At 40.8% G+C, this 21032-nt stretch overlaps 1 protein-coding gene across 1 annotated transcript; it reads right to left on the reverse strand.

The window, feature by feature from the left end:
• Nucleotides 1–155: 155 nt before the first annotated feature.
• greb1 (growth regulating estrogen receptor binding 1) lies at nucleotides 156–20827 on the reverse strand. The gene is made up of 34 exons (XM_085353388.1): nucleotides 20758–20827; nucleotides 18136–18296; nucleotides 17889–17969; nucleotides 17263–17439; nucleotides 16904–17086; nucleotides 15254–15346; nucleotides 14812–14934; nucleotides 13676–13837; nucleotides 13419–13541; nucleotides 11485–11670; nucleotides 11217–11353; nucleotides 10693–10969; nucleotides 10466–10594; nucleotides 10191–10388; nucleotides 9905–10102; nucleotides 9606–9789; nucleotides 9268–9451; nucleotides 9019–9155; nucleotides 8550–8901; nucleotides 8315–8430; nucleotides 7910–8115; nucleotides 7222–7774; nucleotides 6891–7047; nucleotides 6696–6798; nucleotides 6390–6545; nucleotides 6095–6231; nucleotides 5838–5999; nucleotides 3072–3276; nucleotides 2403–2565; nucleotides 2164–2282; nucleotides 1395–1627; nucleotides 1031–1231; nucleotides 733–871; nucleotides 156–353 (listed from the first exon to the last, which is right to left on the reverse strand). The coding sequence occupies exons 2-34, from the start codon at nucleotides 18287–18289 to the stop codon at nucleotides 190–192; spliced, it is 5892 nt and encodes a 1963-aa protein (XP_085209514.1). The 5' UTR covers nucleotides 18290–18296; nucleotides 20758–20827; the 3' UTR covers nucleotides 156–189.
• Between the last annotated feature and the right edge of the window lie 205 nt (nucleotides 20828–21032).

A 21032-nucleotide genomic window follows, 5' to 3' on the forward strand; every position in this document is an offset into this window, starting at 1 on the left:
GAGAACATAAATGTATTTCCAAAACACGAACATTAACCTATTTCATGGAGCAGCACATAAAGCTTAAAAAAAAAAAAAAAAAAAAAAAAACAGAACAAAAAAAAAAATCCCTTTCCTGTTTTTGTTCTGTTTGACAATTAGTAATTTCAGTCCTGTCTACGACAAGCCAAAAGTGCACATCTGCTTCAGTTATATGTGTTTTCCAGTCAGGAAGAAGAGCGGCCGGTCCTCTTTGGCATTGGCAGTCTGGAACTCATCACTGAGCCTAAACCTCCACTCTTCTTCCAGCTCCAACCTGCCCACCGTCTCCCTCAGCGAGCTACGATCTGCGCTGATGACACACAGAGTTGCACCTAAAGCAAGCAGACAGGAGGGAGAGCGACACTCTTTAACAACAGTGACACAGAGCAAGAAATAATTACAACAACGAGAGCATGGCTTCACCTTTTTGAAGTACTTTCCTGATCTTTATTCCCTTTTTTTCTTTGATCAATATAAAGTGATAACTACTGACTAATTTGCTCTTATTTTGTGGGACTTAATGTAAATTATAACTGTTCTAGCTTTACTGGTATTTGTTTACTTAAGTAGAAGTGAAGAAGATTGCTGGTCTGATATTCAGAATGATATCAATCCGCTCCAAATTCTACACTGCACACTGCTTTGACTTCTTCTTAAATGAGTCACCTGTAACAGACATGCTTATTGTCTACATTTGGTCTGCTGCTGCACCTTTAAGGAAGGTGAACTTCTTGAGGAACCCGGGAGTCACAAAGGAGTCTGCAAAACAAAGGAGGAGGCCGCTGAACAGCAACCCTGCTGTACTGATGTTCACAGAATCAGGTCTGGAACTCACAAAACACACAGTCACCTACAGGAAGCAAGAAGATTAGAGTCTTTATGAAGTGTATGTTGAAATATAATATTAGATATTATGATATTATGATATTAGAATTTCTTATTTGTGTAATTTCTTTTTAAAACCATGTCTACATGTATGTGTAGATGTGGAGTGTGTGTGTCTGTATACCTCAGGTCCCAGGTTAAGGTAGCAGTCCACAGACAGTACAGGGTGCGTGTAGTTCTTGGTGCTGAGTGGAAACAGTTTATGGCTGTTGTGCTGGAGATATTTTTCCAGAAGGAGCTGAGCTGGTGTAGCCAAGAAAAGGTGCTTACTGTCTGGGGCACAGATGTACTGTGAGGGGCTCACAGAGGTGGGAACATCTGTCATCTGGAGACAAAATTCTTTGCTTATTAACAATAGCTTGTGAAAGTAATACGTTTTTTTTTTTTATGTAATTGCAGAATGACAAGGAAAAAAATATCAATGACTATCTGTTGCCCAGTTTATGATTGCTAGTTTATGTTTTGATTTTGCTGACTGTGGACGATACCTTTGTCTTGATAATAAATGTTCTGTATCCTCCAATGGCGATCTGCTTCTTCATGACACTGAAGTTGTTGAACCTGCAGACAAGCAGCCCGGCACTGTGCAGCCTCAGAGTGAAATCGACGTCATGACAGGTGAAGCGGTTCTGGTCATACTGGACATTCTGACTCCGGTCAACATTGAGGAGGAAGAAGTCATGAAGATGACCTCGAGAGAAGGGTTCCCGCAGTACATTACCTGGTTTAATACAAAGGGAAAAAAGTTACCATAAATATTATTTGAAGGCACAAACAACTTATTTTAAATAGTTGCTTTTTTATGTGAAAAAAATAATCTCTGATCAGTAAGTTTGTTTGCCGGATTAAGTTAGAAAAATGCGGGGAAATAATGGAAGCAACTGTGATTTGTTTTCTTATAAACAATCTGCTACACCTGCTTTTGGTGAGGTAAAATACATCAAGTAAAGTTGGGTGCACCCATTGACCTTTACCCCTTCTTCTCTTTTTACTTTATTTTCAGTTGTTTAAGAGAGACCAAGAACCTGTAATGTACTGCAAATTGGCAGATATTATAAAGTTTAATTATTTATTATGAAAATAATATTTTTCAATGAAGAAAAATTGATTTTTGCATGTATATAATATCAGTTATAGCGCTTAGAAAAAAAAAAAAAGAAATTGCCAAAAATCAGTATCAGCTGGTCATAGGAAAAAAAATCAGAAAAAAGAAAATATTGCAGTCGGTGCATCTCTACTGCTATGGTCACCACTGACCTGTCAGCGCACGGCTGCTCCACTTCCTGATGCCACATAGACCATAGTAAGATAGGTCTGGACAGGCCTCCATGTGCTGTAGCACCTGTTTCAGTGACACAGCGTGCTCTAGTGGGCCACTAAGTAAAACAGAAATCAAACACTGGTTGTGTTAAATCAAACCAGAAAATAAAACAACAAACAACAAGTCCTTTAACTCATACAATGAATTATGTTGTAAATAATCTGTCACTATGTACTTGCGTGCTTCTAGGTCTACTGTGTTCCACATAACACAGGAGTCATCAGCCAGGATGATGAAAGGCCAGACATCACCTGCTGGACCCCCTCCCTCCAAACGTCGGCTGCGTTCCAGCTCCAAGTTGTGATAGGAAAGCTCTTTAATCAGGAAGTGAGCAGCACCTGCGAGTTGGTTAAAAAAACTTTAAAACTTGGGTTGACTGTCGCTGAGAATACTTGGAGGCTTGGTGGTTCAATCCCTGGCTGCTCCAGTCTGCATGCTAAGGTATTCTTGGGTAAGATAGCAACCCCAAGTTGCTCGCCATGCATCCGTATGAATGCTATAGATTAAGAGCACTTAGGCCTAGAAAAAAGGGCTTGTGTGAAGCTGTGTCAATGGGTGAATGAGGCAAGTCGCATAAAGTGCTTTAAGTGCTCAAGCTGAGTAGAAAGCAGCTATATAAGAATAAGTCCACCAAAATGGTGATGAAGAAGATACTTTTGACTACAGCCTTATTCCATAAGAAGTCCCCACAGTTGATTGATCTGCATCATAGATTTTACACAGCATGGGCTTCATCATCCAGGATAAAATCCTCCCATTTATTGGGGGTAAACTAACTGTCGACCCTCCAGATTATGGAAGACTATGGATAACAGTTTACTTATTACTAACATGAGTAAAATACCTATTCCAGCACCATTGAAGACAGTGGGCAGCACCAGCATGATGTGGTTGGGCCAGTACTTTTTGTAGACGGCCATCTCATATTCTTTGACCACCAGGATATGCAGATGAGAGGCTCCATCCATGGCGTGGTACAGGTTAAACAGACCGTGCTCGTGACGGCCGGTGGTTGGGGTGAAGATTGGACTCTTGATGCAGTCTGGGCTCTGGGAAAGAAGGGGGAAAATAAATAAAATTAAAGCTGCAAGCAGCGTTATGAGGGCCCTCGCACCCCATCGCGTCGAGCTACGCCCAACACCTACAACCAGCACCTCCGATCTGATGTCACATTAATGACATTCATGCATTCAACCACCAGCTAACATTTCATCTCATTCAATCATGATTATAGTCGTCCCACTAGGTGGCGCTCTAACCATTACTGACAAATGGCATAACAAACATTTCCGAGCTCGAGTCTCATCACGCCTGCGACCTTTGGGACATATTGGACATTTTGATTTTGAGTGACAGCAGATTACTGCTTTTTGGCGAGTGACTGAAACTCCACATGCCGCTATGACCACCCCGTTTCCCTGAACGTAAAAACCTTCGCAATTTAACATCACAAAGGTCTTTAGATTCCACACACTGGAGATTGGTTCAATATGATGAAATCCCTTGGAGGAGTTCGTCAAAGAACGGTGCCTGGAAAGAGGGGAAAATGTCACAAAAATTACACATTAATTTTAAAATGGCTGACTTCCTGTTGGATTTGGGATATTGCTCCAAGAGACTTTTTTGTACATCTTGATATCTCCTATAAGCTTACCAGGTTTCAGACTCCTACATAAAACACAGAGCTGGGGCTGATGTTTTGAAATTTTGTAGGGGGCGCTGTGGAGCCATTTTGTGCTATTCAATGAAAATGATCACATAACAACAAAGCCTTAAGCACAATGGAGGTGTGCGCCAAATTTCAAGCCTCTATAAACTTTCCAAGCCCCTCAAAAGCCACTTCATTTTTCATGGTGAACAGCGTTGCCACCAGGGTGCGCCGTTCAGTTTAAAGTCACAATTTTTGCACTAAAGCATCACGAGGGACTGATGGTGATATTCACCGCTTTTGAGGTGGCCACTATGAACCTGTGAAAATCAGTACAACAAAGTGTAAGACATGACATTTCCTGTTCCCACTAGGTGGCGCTCTTCATATTCCTGACAATGGGCACATCAATCTGTTCAGGGCGGGTGTGACATCATGCCTGTAAAGTCTGGTACTAATCAGACTGGATTTCATGGAGTTATACTAATTTGTTTCTTCATGGCGAGATATCAAAGTTCGCCATGCTGCTGAGGTCACACCCTTTCGTGAAAAGCCACAGTTTTCACTGTACCCCAAGACCAACTCCTTAAGGCTTTCCTGGAGAAATTTGAGGCTGCAGATGTCACCCATCACTATACTGTACCCCAAAGTGTAAAACATGACATTTCCTGTTCCCACTAGGTGGCGCTGTCCTTGATGTCAAATATGGCAGTTGAAATATGTTCAGGGGTGGAGCCTTATCATATGTGTTCACTTTGGTCAAGGTCAGAAAATGTATGACAAAATGAGAGGCAATAAGATTTTCATGGCGAGTCATCGAAATTCGCCGTGGCGTCACGGCCTCATAGTATTGTGAAAACTCAAAAGCTCCGCAATTTAACATGGCACAAGGGTGTAGTTGGCACTGACCAAATATGAAGGTTATGAAATCAAACCCCAAGGAGGAGTTCGTTAAAGTTCGAGGCATGGAAACGGTAAAATCAGAGCCAAAATGTCACCTTCAATCCAAAATGGCGGACTTCCTGTTGGGTTTAGGACATTGCCATAATAGACTTTTTTGTTCGACTCTGAACGTTATATAGGTGTACCGACTTTCAAACATGTAGGTCATACCCATATCGGGGGCTCGCGTTTTTCATTTTTCTAGGTGGCGCTACTGAGCTAATTTTCCCTGGCCATGTCTGAGAACATTAAAATACGTAAATTTTCACCAGACCTGACGCGTGTGCAAAATTTCATGAGTTTTCGAGCATGTTTAGGCCCTCAAACGGCCAATTCATTTGCCGAAATAATAATAATAATAAACAGAGCAATTACAATAGGGCCTTCGCACTGTCAGTGCTCGGGCCCTAATAAAAATAATGCTAATAAAAAGAAAATTGTTATTTTTAACGTGAATTTCATTAATAAAATTCTGTATTACTATGTGGAAAAATAAATTAAAATAATGCATGCAGGCTATACTAACAGCGTCCTCAGGATACCCCAGGATTTTATTAAAAATATATATAGATTATGTTGAATTTAAACTCTATTTAAAGTCCAGGAAATAGTCACAGATCAGAGCATTTCTGACTGATGCATGAAACAAATCTTGTAATTTCAAACAATACTTTCTCAAACCCGAATCTTTTGTTTGCATAATTTTGTGAAAACAAATAAGAACTGCTGGGCTGGTGGGACAATTTTAGCAATTGCTAAGCTAATTGCACCACCTAGTGGAACCACCTGGGTGTTGCACTGTGGCAAACCCCACAAATCTGTTCACAGAAATAGTCAACAAAAACAGCGGATGAAAATGGAAGCAGATAAGGCAAAGAATTCCTTTTAAATCTTGACACACAAAACTTCTTCTTCTAAATTCTACTTCTCTATTATAATTACCACCTTTTTCTTGATGTGAGGTGAACAGAAAGGGGAACATTTATTTTCAATGATCAAGTTAAATGATCAAGAACACACCCAGTCAGAAGTGAGCGGCAGCCGCATGCTCTCCAGTTGGCCTCCGGGTTGGCTGAAGCTGAAGTATTGCTCTTTAGACTTTGGGATGATGAAGTAGAGCTGGATCTCTTCCCCAAGCAGTAGATGAGTGAATGTGAAAGCATGCAGTGTTGACTCGCACATCTAAATTATGAGTAGAGACAACTGTCATGTTCACATGTCAAAGACAGTTTGAGTGCGATTTTTTAACTCTGTCTGCTTGCATGTACTGTCCTGACCTGGTATCTAGAGTTGAAGCCCAGGTATTGATGACACTGTTCGCAGTGATGATATGTGTTGTAGGCTGCATACTTAGACAACTTTATCCTAGCTGTCCGCCGACGTAGGTACACATCTTCCTGTCGCACAGGATTTCCTGGAGAACAAACAACCAAAGGCAGATAAGGACCAAAAAACAAAATACAAAAGTAACAGGTAGCACAGCTACAGGTAATATTCATACTATGCACATATAGTTTTGGCTTTGTGTTAATATATTGATAAATAGATCAAGTTTTTTCCAGCTTTACTTACCTTCAGAGTTCGGTTTATATCCAGGGCAGTATATGGTGCTGATGTCATCATATTTGGAGTCGTGGATGGTGTAGTCGAAAGGCATCGTCCTCGCAATCTCTGGGTTGGGCCAGGGAGCACTGGCTGGATGGTACTGCACTTCCTCTGTCTGGGAATCTGAAGATACAAAACATTTACAAATGAATACATTGAAAACAGGTTTATGTACAATCTGTACTGACAGATATGATTTTATGATCCAAGCAGCGGCAAAAACAGTAACATAAGAATCTAAAAACTGGTGAAAGCTACAGGAAATGCACAGACTGCAGTTGATGTCTTCTTCATCGTAGATATCCACCTCCATCAGTCTGATCAGCATGCGCGACAGAATGCCCAGGAAGTGCAGGTATGCTCCTGTCTTACCCACCTGATGTCGGAAAACAACAAAGATAAAATAATGTGAATATAAAGTACAACATATGCTCGAGTTTGAATAAAACGAATAAAAACAGAAATCACCTGTGGGGGGCCACTGAGCAGCAACCTGCGAGGGTGGAAGTTGTCACTTCGGCCTTCTGTGCGATTGCTGCTGTCCATGTGGTACGAGCGAGGGACCGTCCACTGACGATAATAAAGTGACTGCTCTGTACATGTCATCATTTTACTCAGTAAAGGCCTGCACACAAAATACAAGATTGGTTGTATATATTTTGACTCACAAAATATTACTGTGGAATATTTTTTAGACTCTTTCACTTTCAGTATCGCTGTTCTATATGCTCAATGTTCATATGAAAAACATGGAAATATACGCACATATGTGTTATAAATTGTTGTATATGTCCCCTACCTGAAACTGCTTGCCCATGCAACAGACATGTGTGGCAGGAATGAAGTACATCGTGGAAGCCCGCTGCTGTCACTTGCAGTGATGACGTTGTAGAGGGCACGAGGCAGGAGCACAGAAGGTGGCCGACTCGCTCCCCGTGCCCAGGAGCAGCTCGGATCAGGCGAGGAGGCTCGCGGAGAGGACGAGCCCGATGATGTTGATTTAGAGCGTATTTGCATCTGGGAAAGTAACGGTTGTTGTGGGGGCATTTGAAGGTAAGGTTGAGAATTTGTTTGAGATAACAGCTGAATTTGAGTCTGGGACTGCAGCTGGGAGATCTGCTGAGACTGCGAATAACATGGAGCATAAGGTTGCGTTTGGGATTCTGGTGCAGTTTGGGGACATGGAAAAGACTGAGAGGAGCACTGTGGCTGAAGATGAGTCTGTGACTGTGAGGAAGACTGTGGGGCATCCAAGGCCACCTTCTCAACATTTGGAGAGGTGGCGCTTTGAGCAGGGTTAAGATCCAGAGCTCCACTATCTGGGCATGCCTGGAGTGGCTGGCTGGGCTCCCCTGAAAATACCAGGAAGAAGAAAATATATAGCATGTTTTCTTTAAAAAAAAAAGAAGAAGCATTTATCATTTTCCCAAACAAAATGAGTTTATCTATCTCTTTAGATATGAAATATAGTTTTTGTGAAATCTTACCATTATCTTGTCCTTCCTCCTCTTCATTGTCAGTACTACTGAGTTTTTCAGCATCGCTTTCGAGCAGGTCACTTCCTGATCCAAGGTTTTGTGGTGGTCGTGACTCTTTCTTCACTAGATAAGCAGCCAGTCCCAACTCTTGTTCAAGCGTGGTACGCTGCAGGTATGAGCAGCTTATCACTCGAAGGTCACAGTACTTTAGGGACCTGTTGAAAGAACGACCCCTTTGTTTAAACTCAAAATTACAACTATGACAGCTTTTTTGACTGTGATGCAAGAAAATGTGGGGTTATACCTTTTTAATCTGTTAAGGCCAAAACAGAAAGTAACACTAACACTAGAACAAAGGTAAATACTGTCATGTGAAAAATCAGGGAGGGATGAATAAAATTCAAGTAAGCATACCTGGGAAGTGACTCTCCTAATGGCTCAGCCCCTGAAAGGATCAGGATGCAAGGGAGGGCTTCCAGCTCCAAGTAGGTACAAGGAACCCAGTCAGCATCCTGGATCTTCAACCATTTCTACATGAAACAGAAGGACAAATCAGACTACATGCAGCTTTCAAAGTATCTGAGAATCTTTTGTAGTTCTCTGCAGGTGAAATCATATATAACATATTTCTGAAGAATTACTACCCCACCTTGATCTGATCTGTAAAGGACTGTCCAATACTCAGAGCTTGCTTGGGATTCCCCAGTATGATTTCGAAATTCTCCTCCAAACCCAGCTGCTTCCTCACTCTGGACAGCCGTTGGTGGGCCCACGCTGCCAGAGCCAAAGAGGGGATTCGCACTAGTACCATGTGACCATGATGGGCCGGACACTGCTGTGCAGCATTGACCAGTGACTGTACAATTTCCATGGTCTCCACTGAAGTGTGTTTTTGGAGATTGTGGGAACGGTTGAACCTTCCAGACACAGCCATCAGAGCAACACAGTAGTGCTGGATCAAAACTGTGGTCCGGATCACAGCACTGTGCAGCTTTGGAAACCTGGAAATCAGAGACAGAAAGATCATAAAGCCTTCTTGCTGTGTTCTTGATATCATTTTAAACTCCTTTTTTAATCATACAGTGTTTATGTTGATTTAACACATGTGAGTGCACAACCTTTCTTCCAAGGTAGCTGCCATGCTTTCAAATGAGGAATCATAACGCATCAGAGGCAGGCTGTTCCCTGAATGAGTCGACTCCAAAAGCTCTGACACACCAAAGTACCGTGTCCTCTCATGATACAGGTCCACATCCTGTATACACACAGCCAACAGATTTAGCCACTTGTGTGAACATATAGGCATTGCTAGTCTAAAAATGTTACACTAAAAGAGAGTACCAATCACATAGAAAATTAAATCTTACATTACTAAATGCAGACGGCCAGTGGATCTCGTTGTAGGGACTGATGCGGGTGCATTGTGTCTGAAGAGCAAAGGGAAACGAAGTGACGTGCAGAATCAGGATGTTTGTAGCATCTCTGACTTGTCGGGAGTTTAACAGTTGGTCCACAAGACCCAAACCACTATCTGAGCTGCTGTAGGTTGCACTGAGAGTGTTAAAGAGGGACAAAAGGGAAGAGATCCAAAGAGACTGAGTAAACACACTCGATTTGCTCTTGTTGTACCAGTTCTGATACTGTTAAAACAATGACAACTGAAAACAATAATCATTACATTTTTCTTTTTACTTTGCACACAAACCTGCTAATATCCCAGTGGGCATGGTCGTGGACCAGGATGTAAAGTGTGTACGAGTTACTGTGTGCTTCCCGGATCAGGCTGTCAATACGTGCCTGAGCGCTGTGGTCCATCTTGACCACATAACGTTCAGCCTCTCTGTGAGAAACACATGCCTGGTCTAAACTGCCAAGCTCCTGCAGAACACCTGACAAATACAGAGGAAAACACAATATATATAGGAATAAACACATTAATTCAGATTCTTTTGATTAATGAAGAACCATGAACACGATTGCTGGCAAAAGACTTATGTGACTAACCAGAACTCCAGAGGTGGAGAATAGTCTGCTGAAATGTAACCTCAGAGGGCGGTACAAGGATGAGGAAGCTGACCCTGTCAAAGGAGCCAAGGTCCAGGTTCTGTGTGCTGGAGTCGGCTATAGCACAAACATGGGACAACAGCTTTCTAGCCACTGCCAGCTGGATGGGACGCACCTCTCGCCAATCAACAGAGTATTCTACACAAATACAAAAACAAATTTTAGGCCATGTCACTTGACTCTGATGTATCCACTTACTGTATCCACTAAGTCATGTGTGCTTTACCTGAATAGGTGTCTTTGGGACCTGAAGCTGTGTCTTTTGGGCTGTCTTTTGAAAGGTGTGCATGTGAGTCCTTTGGACTGTGTGTGACTATGGGACTTTTATTACTCCTCTCCTCAGCTGATTCTTGGCAGCTAGATAAAGGAGATGGCTCACTGCTGTCCAGAATGGCATTGTCCAGAAGGGAATCTATATCACCATCTGCAAAACAAAGCCGCACAACAAGTTAGGAAACAATCACTAAAACAGAGCAACAGGTCACAGATAGAGAGACACACCTTGTCCGAGGGAATTGCAGTAGTGGATGAGTTCTTGTGCAACACCAGTGGAGAGCTGATGGGCAATTTCTTTCAGACCCTGACTGGGAGAGAACATACTCTCTGCCAAGGCACGACACTGGTGCTTACCTACAATACAATACAATACAATAAAATACACAAAGACGATAAAGACCACATTTTTCACATACAGTATAAAAGGCATACATTAAAAATACAGATCCCACCTGTAACTACCACACAGGACTGTGTTTCCTGTCCTGGAGCAGTGACAATGATGACCACATAGTTGGTGTTTTCAAGCCGTCCTTCCATTAACCTGCTGAAAGTTAGGTGGAGGCCTTGAGTCAAAGATCCTACATCCTTCCCCAACACTACCACGCCCTCACCATAAGATGATGCAGCCAGCTGGGCAAGCCAGGGAAGCTGGCTGGGGGTCAAGGGTTGTGGGCTTTGTGAGGGCAAAGACAGATACTGGGGGAGCCCAGGCAATACAGGGGGGATCTGGAGACAGAGTAAGACGAAAACTTTGTTAATTTATTGTCATTATGTTTTCTCTCTTTTTTCTCAAATATTTTGCATGAAAAAGTTATTAATATTTGCTTCACTGTACTAAACAGCTGAAAAGAAAGCTGTGGTGTTATGAAGTGTTTAAAAAGCCCTGTAGATATGTACCTTAAAGTCTCCTAAATTCAAATATAGATGTATAAAAAAATTTTTATTTTTTATTTTATTTCTTGCAGCATCTGACCTCTATGCCATAGTGCCTCCCTGGGGTTCCAGTTGTTTGAGGTTGCTGGTACTGTCTGATCTCACTGAGGTGGGACTCCCTCCAGGATCTCATGAATATTTGTTCCAAGTCCTCAACCAGAGGCACCTGGTCAGACCCTTGGAAATAGAGGTGAGAAACAAAACTTAACATTTATTCATTTAAAACAGTTTAGCGAGTAAAAAAGCCACAGTTTTGATGAACTGTTTACTACAACAGCGTGTTTCTGAAATAAAGATTGCATACTTACCAAGCTGAACAAGGTAATAGACAGTGAGCAGAATCTGCATCTCAGTGGACAGTGGTTGAATGGGTGATGGCCCATAGTGCTGGTAGACTCTGGGTAGTGTTTGTGAGCTCAGATAACAGCTCTGAAGTAGAGAACTGACAAGTACATCACTTACATTGCCAGTCAGCTGAGGAAGAGGGCCATGACCTGCACACATTAAAAGCAGTGCACAGATAAAATAAAGAAAAATATAGACATAACGGGGAATGAGGGAGAATGAAACTCAGCTGGAAATAGGATGGAAAAAAATGTAATTCAGTTTTATTTAGATACAATTCACAACAGTTGTCTCAGGTTGCTTGATATTGTAGTGAAAAACCCAACAATATTAGAAAGAAACTTCAAAAACAAATCCCCCTATGAGCAATCACAGGAAGGAAAAACTCCTTTTTAACAGGAAGTAAACTCCAGCAGAAAAAGTCTCAGGGAGGGGCAGCTGTCCAGAGAAGAGCTCAGACAGAGACAGGACAAAAGACAGAGCCAGAGTATAATCTCTGAATGGTTTAATACAGTAGTGGTGTATAAACACAAAGAGGGTTTATGATGAGTGAAGTGCTGGGAAGTCCCCCAGTACCCAAAGCTTATTGCAGCATAACTAAGGGATGGTTCAGGGTCACAACTATAAGTTTTATCAAAAAGGAAAGTTTTAAGACTCATCTTAAAAGTAGAGAGGGTATCTGGATCAACTGAAGATGTTTCAGGGTGTTTTTAGAGCAACCTGATAATCATGAATTACAATAGCCCTACACAGAAGTAATGAATGCATGAAGAAAGATTTTTAGGGTCGAGTACAATAACCTCAGTTTTGTAATAATTTATAATTAGTAAAATAAAGGTCTTATGAGTCTTTATGTCTTAAAGGCTTGTATGTATGTAAAAAAGTAAGCATTTTCTGAAGTAATACATTAACAGACAAATGCAAATGAATAAAGTTGTTGGTGCAGAAAAGGCAAAAACTGAATGCAAGAAAAAAGGAAAAAAGAGACATAGGTGACCTATGTATTTGTATTTTTCTTCAGTTAACACAGTGAAGTCTGTAAGCTGGTTTAGGCAGGCACCTCGTACTCTTTGGCCTCACACAGACTAAACTGGACCAATTTATCTATTTACATAGCAGACTCTCTCACCTCTACCTCGGGCATGTCAATACTGGTGTTGTCCTGCATCACCGCCTGTTATTTCAACTAATTTACTGCTCCAGCACCCACAAGAAGGCTCCAGCTGTTGATTCATCATACTTAACTCACAACCTCAGTCTTACTTTTTGGCAGACTGGAAGACTTGGATGGAAATACTGTGACGGAAGGAACCAAATATTTAAAAAACACAACAGGTGGTAAGATGTTGGCTGGCGTGGTGAAGGGCAGATAGGTTAGGAAAATTTAGTGAAAACACAAAGTTAAGTTTACAGAAAACAGAAAGGGGCTAAAAGGGTGGAGGGGAGGCTGACCAACACCATCAGGTGTTGGCTGGGCTCTGATCCACGAGGAGGGGCAAGCTAAACTAGCCTTTGACTAAAAAAAACTCACCCGTAAGAAAAGCTGAGTTCAGCTGAATGGAAAATTATGATGAAATACAAGCTGGATGTGGACTGTCACAAATCCAAATAATCTTGTGAAACCTAACAGCATGTTCTCTTACTCAAGTGCAACACATTCCTAATCCATGAGTCCGCGAGGACCTGCTTGGGTCTGAGTGACATTGATTGCATGTCCTCCAGTTTATTGTGACACTGCAGTACCTACACTACAAGGACACCAGCATATCATTTTATCCAGGCAGACTAAAATAAATAATATAGGAACTACCACACATTCATGGCATCCACAGTTGACCAAGTGTGAGCACAATTCCAGCCTTAGTAAGGTAGAGTAGCTCTCACTCAAATTTCTAACCTTTGAAAATGACAGGTTGCAGTCTGCAGGTTTGCAGCAGCTGATCCGGAACTATTACTGGCACCTCTGGAGGAGAAAGCGGTGTTGAGATCCACTGTGATGAACCCTGTTGGGCTGTAGTCTCTGCATACAGAAGGAAAATACAAATATTTAGACAGAAAAACACACAAGAAGATCATACAACACACAACTGTCTTGTTGATACGTTTATAGAGTCATAGTAGAAGTAAAATATAGTCTTTTTTTCCTGATTGTACCTGCTCTGGAGCCGTTGGTGGCGACAGAGGACACTGATAAAGTTGATGAGGCCAATGAAGATGGTGGCGTTTTCGCTGTGCTCTCAGGCAGACTGCTGGTAGACGATTCAGGTGACCAGCCCTTGTGCCTCTTTTTGGGAGGCCCAGTATTTACATGTACCCCTGAAAGATGAATAAAAAGAAAAAGAAAAAGCTTATTGAGCTTGACACACTCAACTGGAATATAATTAGATTTAAATCTTTAAATTGCACCATTTCTCATTTTTTCCAGATGCGCAAACTCTACTTCTCCTGCATGTTTTGACAGTTAATTTGTTAAATTAGATTTTTTTCTACAACTCAGGTTGTTTTAGGATTGATTTTCTGTAAAACATTGAGTAATCTTGGTCAACAAACCAACAGAACATCTGTGATTTTGGTTAATCCAACAAAAAAAAGAAAAGAAAAAAGAATTGCATCTTAGTCATGCATCAACCTGTCTTTTCCTCTTCAGTTTCTGTTGTAATACTGTAATATGGGGGACACATAAAAGGCCCACTTGTTAAAAGGACCATGAAAAAACAACACTGACAGGAAGGAAGCTTTTCAATAAGAGAGAAAGCAGGAAAAAGAAGATGAGACGGGGTATTTTACAACCTTGGTTTATAGAGGTGACAGACTGAAGCAGAGGGCGGGAGAAAGACAGACAGAAAAAGGGGATGTAGAAATTTAGTGCCTGAAGTGCTGGCAAATGAAAGCAGGGAAAACAAAAGACATCCCTCTGCAGACAATGCAGCTGGCTGGCGTCTGTATAGCAGGGGTGTTATAACACACACACACACACACACACACTCACACACAGTGTTTTGACTAATGGAGGCAGGAGCTCTGCTTTGAGAGGTGAGAGGACCCTTGGGAGGGGGTCAGTGACAATAGACACAAAACTCACTGTGTTTACATGCACACAGAAGCCAAGAGATCAGGTTAAAACAGCAAATTAAAAAAATTCTGCAACACATTACATAAGCTGTGTATGCAACTACTTTATGAGATATTAGATTTGTAGCATAACCAAAACCCCTTTAAACAAAATATCATCTGTAAGCCTTTAAACCAACTGGAATAAACTGCAGAAGTCACCGGAGTGCACAGTGTACCTGTAGCTGAGGGTCTTCCAGGCCCTGACTGATTTAAAGGTGGCTGAGTGTTGGAGGGAACAGCCTGGTTGTCATTTATCAGAGTGTGGGACACGTCAGCTGTTTGTGCCTCCGTATGTGAAGCTGCCATTAGCAGAGACAAACAACAAAGTTGAGTCAAAATAATCAACAGTAATGAATGAAACTTTTCATTGAAACTATTTCTGTAATAATTGCATTCACTCTTCACTTTTGCTCATTTAAGCAAAATACAGATTGTCTGTTTACAAATTTTTGACGTGCCAATAACCCTGAGCAGCCTTGTGTTTAAATAAGACTTGCACCCTGAAAATGATTCAATTAAATCTTTTTTAATACAAACAAAAAATGATGACAAAAAACCAAAAAGGAACCCAAGAATCAACTTGTCTTTCCTGGAGCTTATCTCTGTATTGTTTGTTACCTGATGGCTGGCTCAATGCTTGATTTGGCGGCTGTTCATCTGGTGTCGATTGGCCTTCTGAGAGGGTGGGTCCCAACTGTCTCATCCTGCCATCTGATATGGAAAAAAATATCACCACTGAGACAGAAACGCAGCAACAAGCTGCTGTAACGGCTAGCTTTAAATGTGTGTATGCATCAATGTGCAGGTGTGCGAGGTTCATGGGAAGACAAAGTGTTCCAGTCATGGTCTGAAAGTTCAGCAAAGTTATCCAGACGGCATAATAATAATGGCATCCTTCTTAAAACTGGGCTCAGGGAGGAAGGCATACTAATAAGCAGTCAGTGAGAGTTACAAGCGCATCAGAAAACCATGTAGCAGAAAAGATTAAAAACAGTATCGAGTAAAAACGCGACGGTCCTGGAGACGTTTGTGGGGAACGATGACGATAACTTACTTAACCAGCCAAACACATGAACTTCCGTCACTGGGTTTAACCTAGTTTGGTTTATTATTAAACAATAAGCAAATAGGAAAAGAGCTTCATCCATGAGAACAACATATATATTCCACACTTCTTAATATCAACACTCCTTCGTGCTTTGAAAACGAGCATTAAGAGATTTCTTGACTGGTAATATTGCAGCAATACATACCCCGAGCTCCGATTTTTGTTTTTAAAATAAGTCTCACATTTTACTCCTAAACTTCAGGATTAACAAATCATGAAAAAACACAAGCGCTTTCACTTCATAAAAGTTCATCAGTAAACTATTATGCCTCTGTCTACAGTCTACGCTCTCCAGTATGACCTCTCACTTGCACTTATGGCTTTACTACTTATTCACTTGGTTGGGAATACATGAGCCAAAGATTCTACACAATGGATAATTATTTTGAATATGATTTGCTTTTGGATGTTAAATGAATAAAAAAAAAAAAAAAACACAATGCTGTATATGTACATGACTAAGCTACAGCATTAGCTGTGAGAGTTTGGTCATTGTTTACACTAAAACAAGCATTGGGTGTTTTGTTTTTTTTGTCCTAACAATGCTAACTGAAATATACAGAGAAGGATTTTCAAAATAAAATCAGACCTTGAGACCTTCTCATAAAGTTAATTAATCTGTCAATGAAACCATCATTTAGTGGCAATGTTTTTCATTCCCTGTCTTTAATTTGAGCGGAGTAGTAAAAAAAAAAAAAAAAAAAACATATCAAGAGCAATTTATTTTATTCAATGGACTACTACCTGTTTAAAAATAAATACAAAAGACCACAAATTAAAACAGCAGAGAGCACCTTTTATCTTTACTGCATCATGATGCTTTTAACAGTCCACTTTTTATTCTGAGCACTTATGTTTAAGAGGGGATAGGGCTCATCTATAAACTGCTGGAAAATGGTAAACTATATTTCAAGGCAGATCTAGGTTCTGCCCCGTGCTTTATGTTTTTCTTTATGTGAATCCTATTTAATGCAGAAGATGGACACCAGTAATTGCTGAATCTAAATCTGATCAAAGACAAATGTTTCTTGAAAAAAGACGTTTATGCACATCTGTGACCTACAGTGTTTAGTCACTACAATTGAATAAATCGGTGTTTGTGCTACAATCAGGAAGTCAACTTAACTGTCTGACTACATTAACATGTGTGCACCTCTTACCATTTCCCCTCCAACAGATGGGAGCTCCTCTGACGAGCAAGCCCTGGCTGTTTCGGTACAGATAGTACTTCAAGTGCTTCTGTTTCTTGGGCTGGGTGTTGAGCTTCAGGTTAATGTGATTGGAGAACTCTGTGAAATAGCGGAAACCTTTCTCTCCACAGCCCATACAGTTTCCTGAGAAACCTGTTGGGGGTACCAAAATGAAAAAAAATTATTACAATAAAAAGTATAGAAAATAAAAAGTATTTTTTGCGTATCCCTACATTCACACAACTGAATGGCACAAATGCACTCTTTATTTTCCTCTTTCAGCTGATTTTTTGTTAACAACAATTTCCTGTTTCAGTCTTCTCCCTCACCCAACAGTGCGTAACGACCCCGTTCGTCTGGCAGGAAGCGGCGGTCCACAGCGCAGACCAGCAGGTTCTCAGGAAGAGAAGGAGACTTTACTCCAACCAACATGAACCCAGGGGGTACATCCAAGGGATCAGAAGCAAGGGAGGACAAGCGAAGGTCCTTGCCTGCTTGACAAAAGCCTGTGGAGTGGAAAATCAGGACAGAAAAGTGCTTTTCAGTAAATGAAAGGGCAGTGTGCCTTGTGATTGACAGTCCAGGGTGTAACCTGCGCTTCATCCGATGACAGCTGGAACAGATTCTGCACACACACATCCCTTAATTGGATAAGTGGTCAAGAAAATTAATTAATGAGTAGTACATTTTTATTGTATTTATTTTTATTAAAGAGTGAATACAAAATTAGACACAGAAGACAGCTCAACTCAAGAGTAGGTACAAATCCTGATTTTTTCTCCATTACTTCACCCATCATGTACAACGCATTCACAGAGGACGTAACGCCTAAAAGGTACATCTCCTTGTCACTGTTCCAGCTCCGAATCCTATTTATAGTCACTATCTTGCACATGTATTCCTGAGAGTGTATGTTTATTGGTTTTATATGGTGTTTATGTGTATGTATACAAACCGTCAGTGGTGCAGCATCCCTCAGGTGGGGGCTTCATCTGGTAGGGTATCGGAGGACTATTAGACTCTGAGCCATCTTCATCTGTTTAGCATGTTTGAAGCACAACCAAAATCTTTACATTTTCAGCATAAAAAACGTGACAGGAAAATAAAAACTAAAGAAACTGAGATTCAGCTGAACATCAGAAAGTCATCAAACCCTTGTGTTGTTCAAAATATCATTTCTCATGACCATCCATAAAACCCACCGTCACGTGCCAGTGGCTGCTCTGTCTCAAGGTATAACTGTGAGAAGACAGGTCGGGGTATTATCGTGTCCGACCTCAGTGAAGCCTCAATGGAGTTATGGAGGACCTCCTCAAAACGTGTGGTCCGCAGCTGGCCTGCATAAGAGTTCCCCATTGATGTCCTGTAAAAACAAAGTGACCTTATCTTGTGATGGACAGTACAGGACAATTTGTCCATGCTAATGGTATTTTTTTTAGTTACTTTAGAAAAAGAAACTGCAAGATGGGAAAAAGACCACATAGAAGTTCTGTGATGTTTGTGGTTTCTATGGAAGATGATTTCAGAGGAAGAGGATTTCAGGACTTCTTAAAAAAATAGCTACCGGTATGTTATATTTTTTTTATCTTTGGTCCAGGTGCATGTTTCAAGCACACACAAAGCCTACAAAGGTGACATTCAAGTCTTATTTATCATAAATAGTTAAAAGGCCTCCTTTTAAGGTAGAATTGATTTTGAAGTAGCACACACACACACACACACACACACACACACACACACACACACACACACACACACACACACACACGTCTAAACAGTGGTTACTGGTGGATGGAATCTGTCCAGACAGCATGATATAAAATCAGCTGCTCTGACAGTGTCAGGGCACCCTGACCTAGACGCTACTCCCTCCCTCTGTTTTTCTCCTTTCTGCTCTAGTACATCTCTCTCTCGCTCTCTCTCCGCTCTCTCCCTGCTTCGTTTCGCTTCTCTACTCTAAAACAGATGAGTCTGTTTTTCTTTTTTTTTTTTTTTAAAAAAAAGTCAATTACATAATAATACAAAATGTAATAAAACACTGAGTATTTTCATAAAAGACTTCTGTCAGAACCAAATGTGCTGCAGAGAGAACAAACTGATTCAACACAGGGGGAGAAAAAAAAAAAAAACAAGAAAAAAACAAGGCTGAACAGTAAACACCAACTTAATCCCCCTCCTCCAAACCTCTGAGTGCTCATATACTAGCTGCTACAAGCACAGACCCACACAAGCTGCACATTACTGACTGGCAAACCTGGGTACACGAACCAAATAGTCAGAAACCTGAAGGGTAGATTAATTTCTTTTTAAAGGCTTGCATGTCAGATTACAGCCTTAAAGCTGAGTAAGTACCTTACACTATGGTTCTCTAAACCATGAGGCTCATGTACAAAATCTTTAAAAGCCAAAATATGACATCCAGTTTTAAATATCGTGGTATATGGATTAATGAGTAACAGATGTTAGTTTTCGGTCTCAGTTTTCTGTAATTTCAGCTTAAACAAATCGTCTTTAACTTAAACTGACATGAACTGCCATTTATAATAAAAACTGCTGTATTCATTTACTTAACTGACCTTTAAAGAGTTTAATATCTTTACAAAAGTTAAACCTGGTTAAACTTTTCCCTAAACATCTATCTAGCTATCTATCTATTACTGGGACAAGTCTTCTCTTGATTTCAGTTTTATTTTCTCATCTTGAAACACTTGTTGGAAAGAGACACACGTCCTCTCTCTCACATTTCCCATACACATACCTTACCAGTCAACCTTCTGCTTCCACACTTTCATATGTAAAGAAGCAGAGCTGGCTTTTAATGCCTTGCACCGTCTTGTAGAGAGCAGAAGACAAAAAGCCCTGTCATAACACAGTCGGGACTGAGAGGAAGTAATCACACCTTCTACCAAAGCGCAGTCTGATCTTTTTACAACCACAGAAAGAGACTGTGGGGAGGGAAATGGAAGGGAAAGCAGATTAAAGCAGAGAGGTGTACTCCACCTTTTACTGAATCTTAACCAAAATCCTAAACTTCAAATAGGCAAATGCTGTCAATCTAAGGAAACAGAATTGGCTTTCCCTTGAGCTGTGTGGTGTGGTTTTGTAGCTACTTGTTAATAAAAAGTGGTTCCTTGTGCTATCACTTCAAAGAGAGATTTTCTTCACATATTGTTATGGGACACTCTCAAAGCATACAAAGCACTGACAGTAATCTTCTTCTGGGACTTGTATTGTTCAATAAAAATGCCCTCATCTTTAATCTCTAGCTGCACAACTAAGGAGGAAGACATGATGCAGATTCTTTACTTAAGTAAAAGTGCCAACACAATGCAAAATCTTGCTAAGAATTAGCAGGAACATTACTGCAGCATTAATGCATTTTACTGTTGTAGATGCTTTTGTTTCAGCCACTTTTGATCAAGCTGCATACTTTTCAGTATAGCAATGCATCACATGCTAGAAGATCATTGAATGTTTGTAAAAAGAGTACCAAATATCTCTAAACAGTCCCCTTTTTATTAGCTCAGAAACATTTTGTTGTCACGATTTTGTGACAATGCAGTTTACAGTTGCAAAAGGGAGTTTATCGTAGTTTCTATATAAAAAAGAATAAATACATTTCTTAATGGGATGAGGAAACCTCATCTTTGAAGCTGTTTCTGAAATGTACTCGAGTATGAGTGTAAAATACCTAGGTAAAGGACAAATAGTCTAGTGCTATTTATTCAGTTACATTCTATTATATTACTTCTGTACTCTTACTGTTATAGGTCCTAAATTAATTCTTTTTACTACATGTTCCAAGCAAAACAGAGATCACTTACACATGAAGGAAGACATGCAGCCGAGATGACAGAAATTATCTCTGAACTAAAACTTTTAAGGAAGCTTTGTTGATCTTTTCTCCTCCCATCTCCCCCACCTTCCTCTCTCCTTGGCATGGAAGTGGGAGATCCTTTCAAGTCACCACCACCCCCCACCACCCTTCCCTTCTTCTCTTTCTGCCTCTGTTTCACCCTGGGGAGAGAGGCACTATTGTGGTGGTTTATGACCTCTTGGACCCTGTTCCCACTGCTGGCTTCAAACACAGCACCTCACA

The sequence above is a fragment of the Diplotaxodon limnothrissa genome, linkage group LG1 (genome assembly GCF_057381915.1).
Source record: "Diplotaxodon limnothrissa isolate DT_005_m linkage group LG1, D_limnothrissa_male_GT1.1, whole genome shotgun sequence".
Lineage (NCBI taxonomy): Eukaryota > Metazoa > Chordata > Actinopteri > Cichliformes > Cichlidae > Diplotaxodon > Diplotaxodon limnothrissa.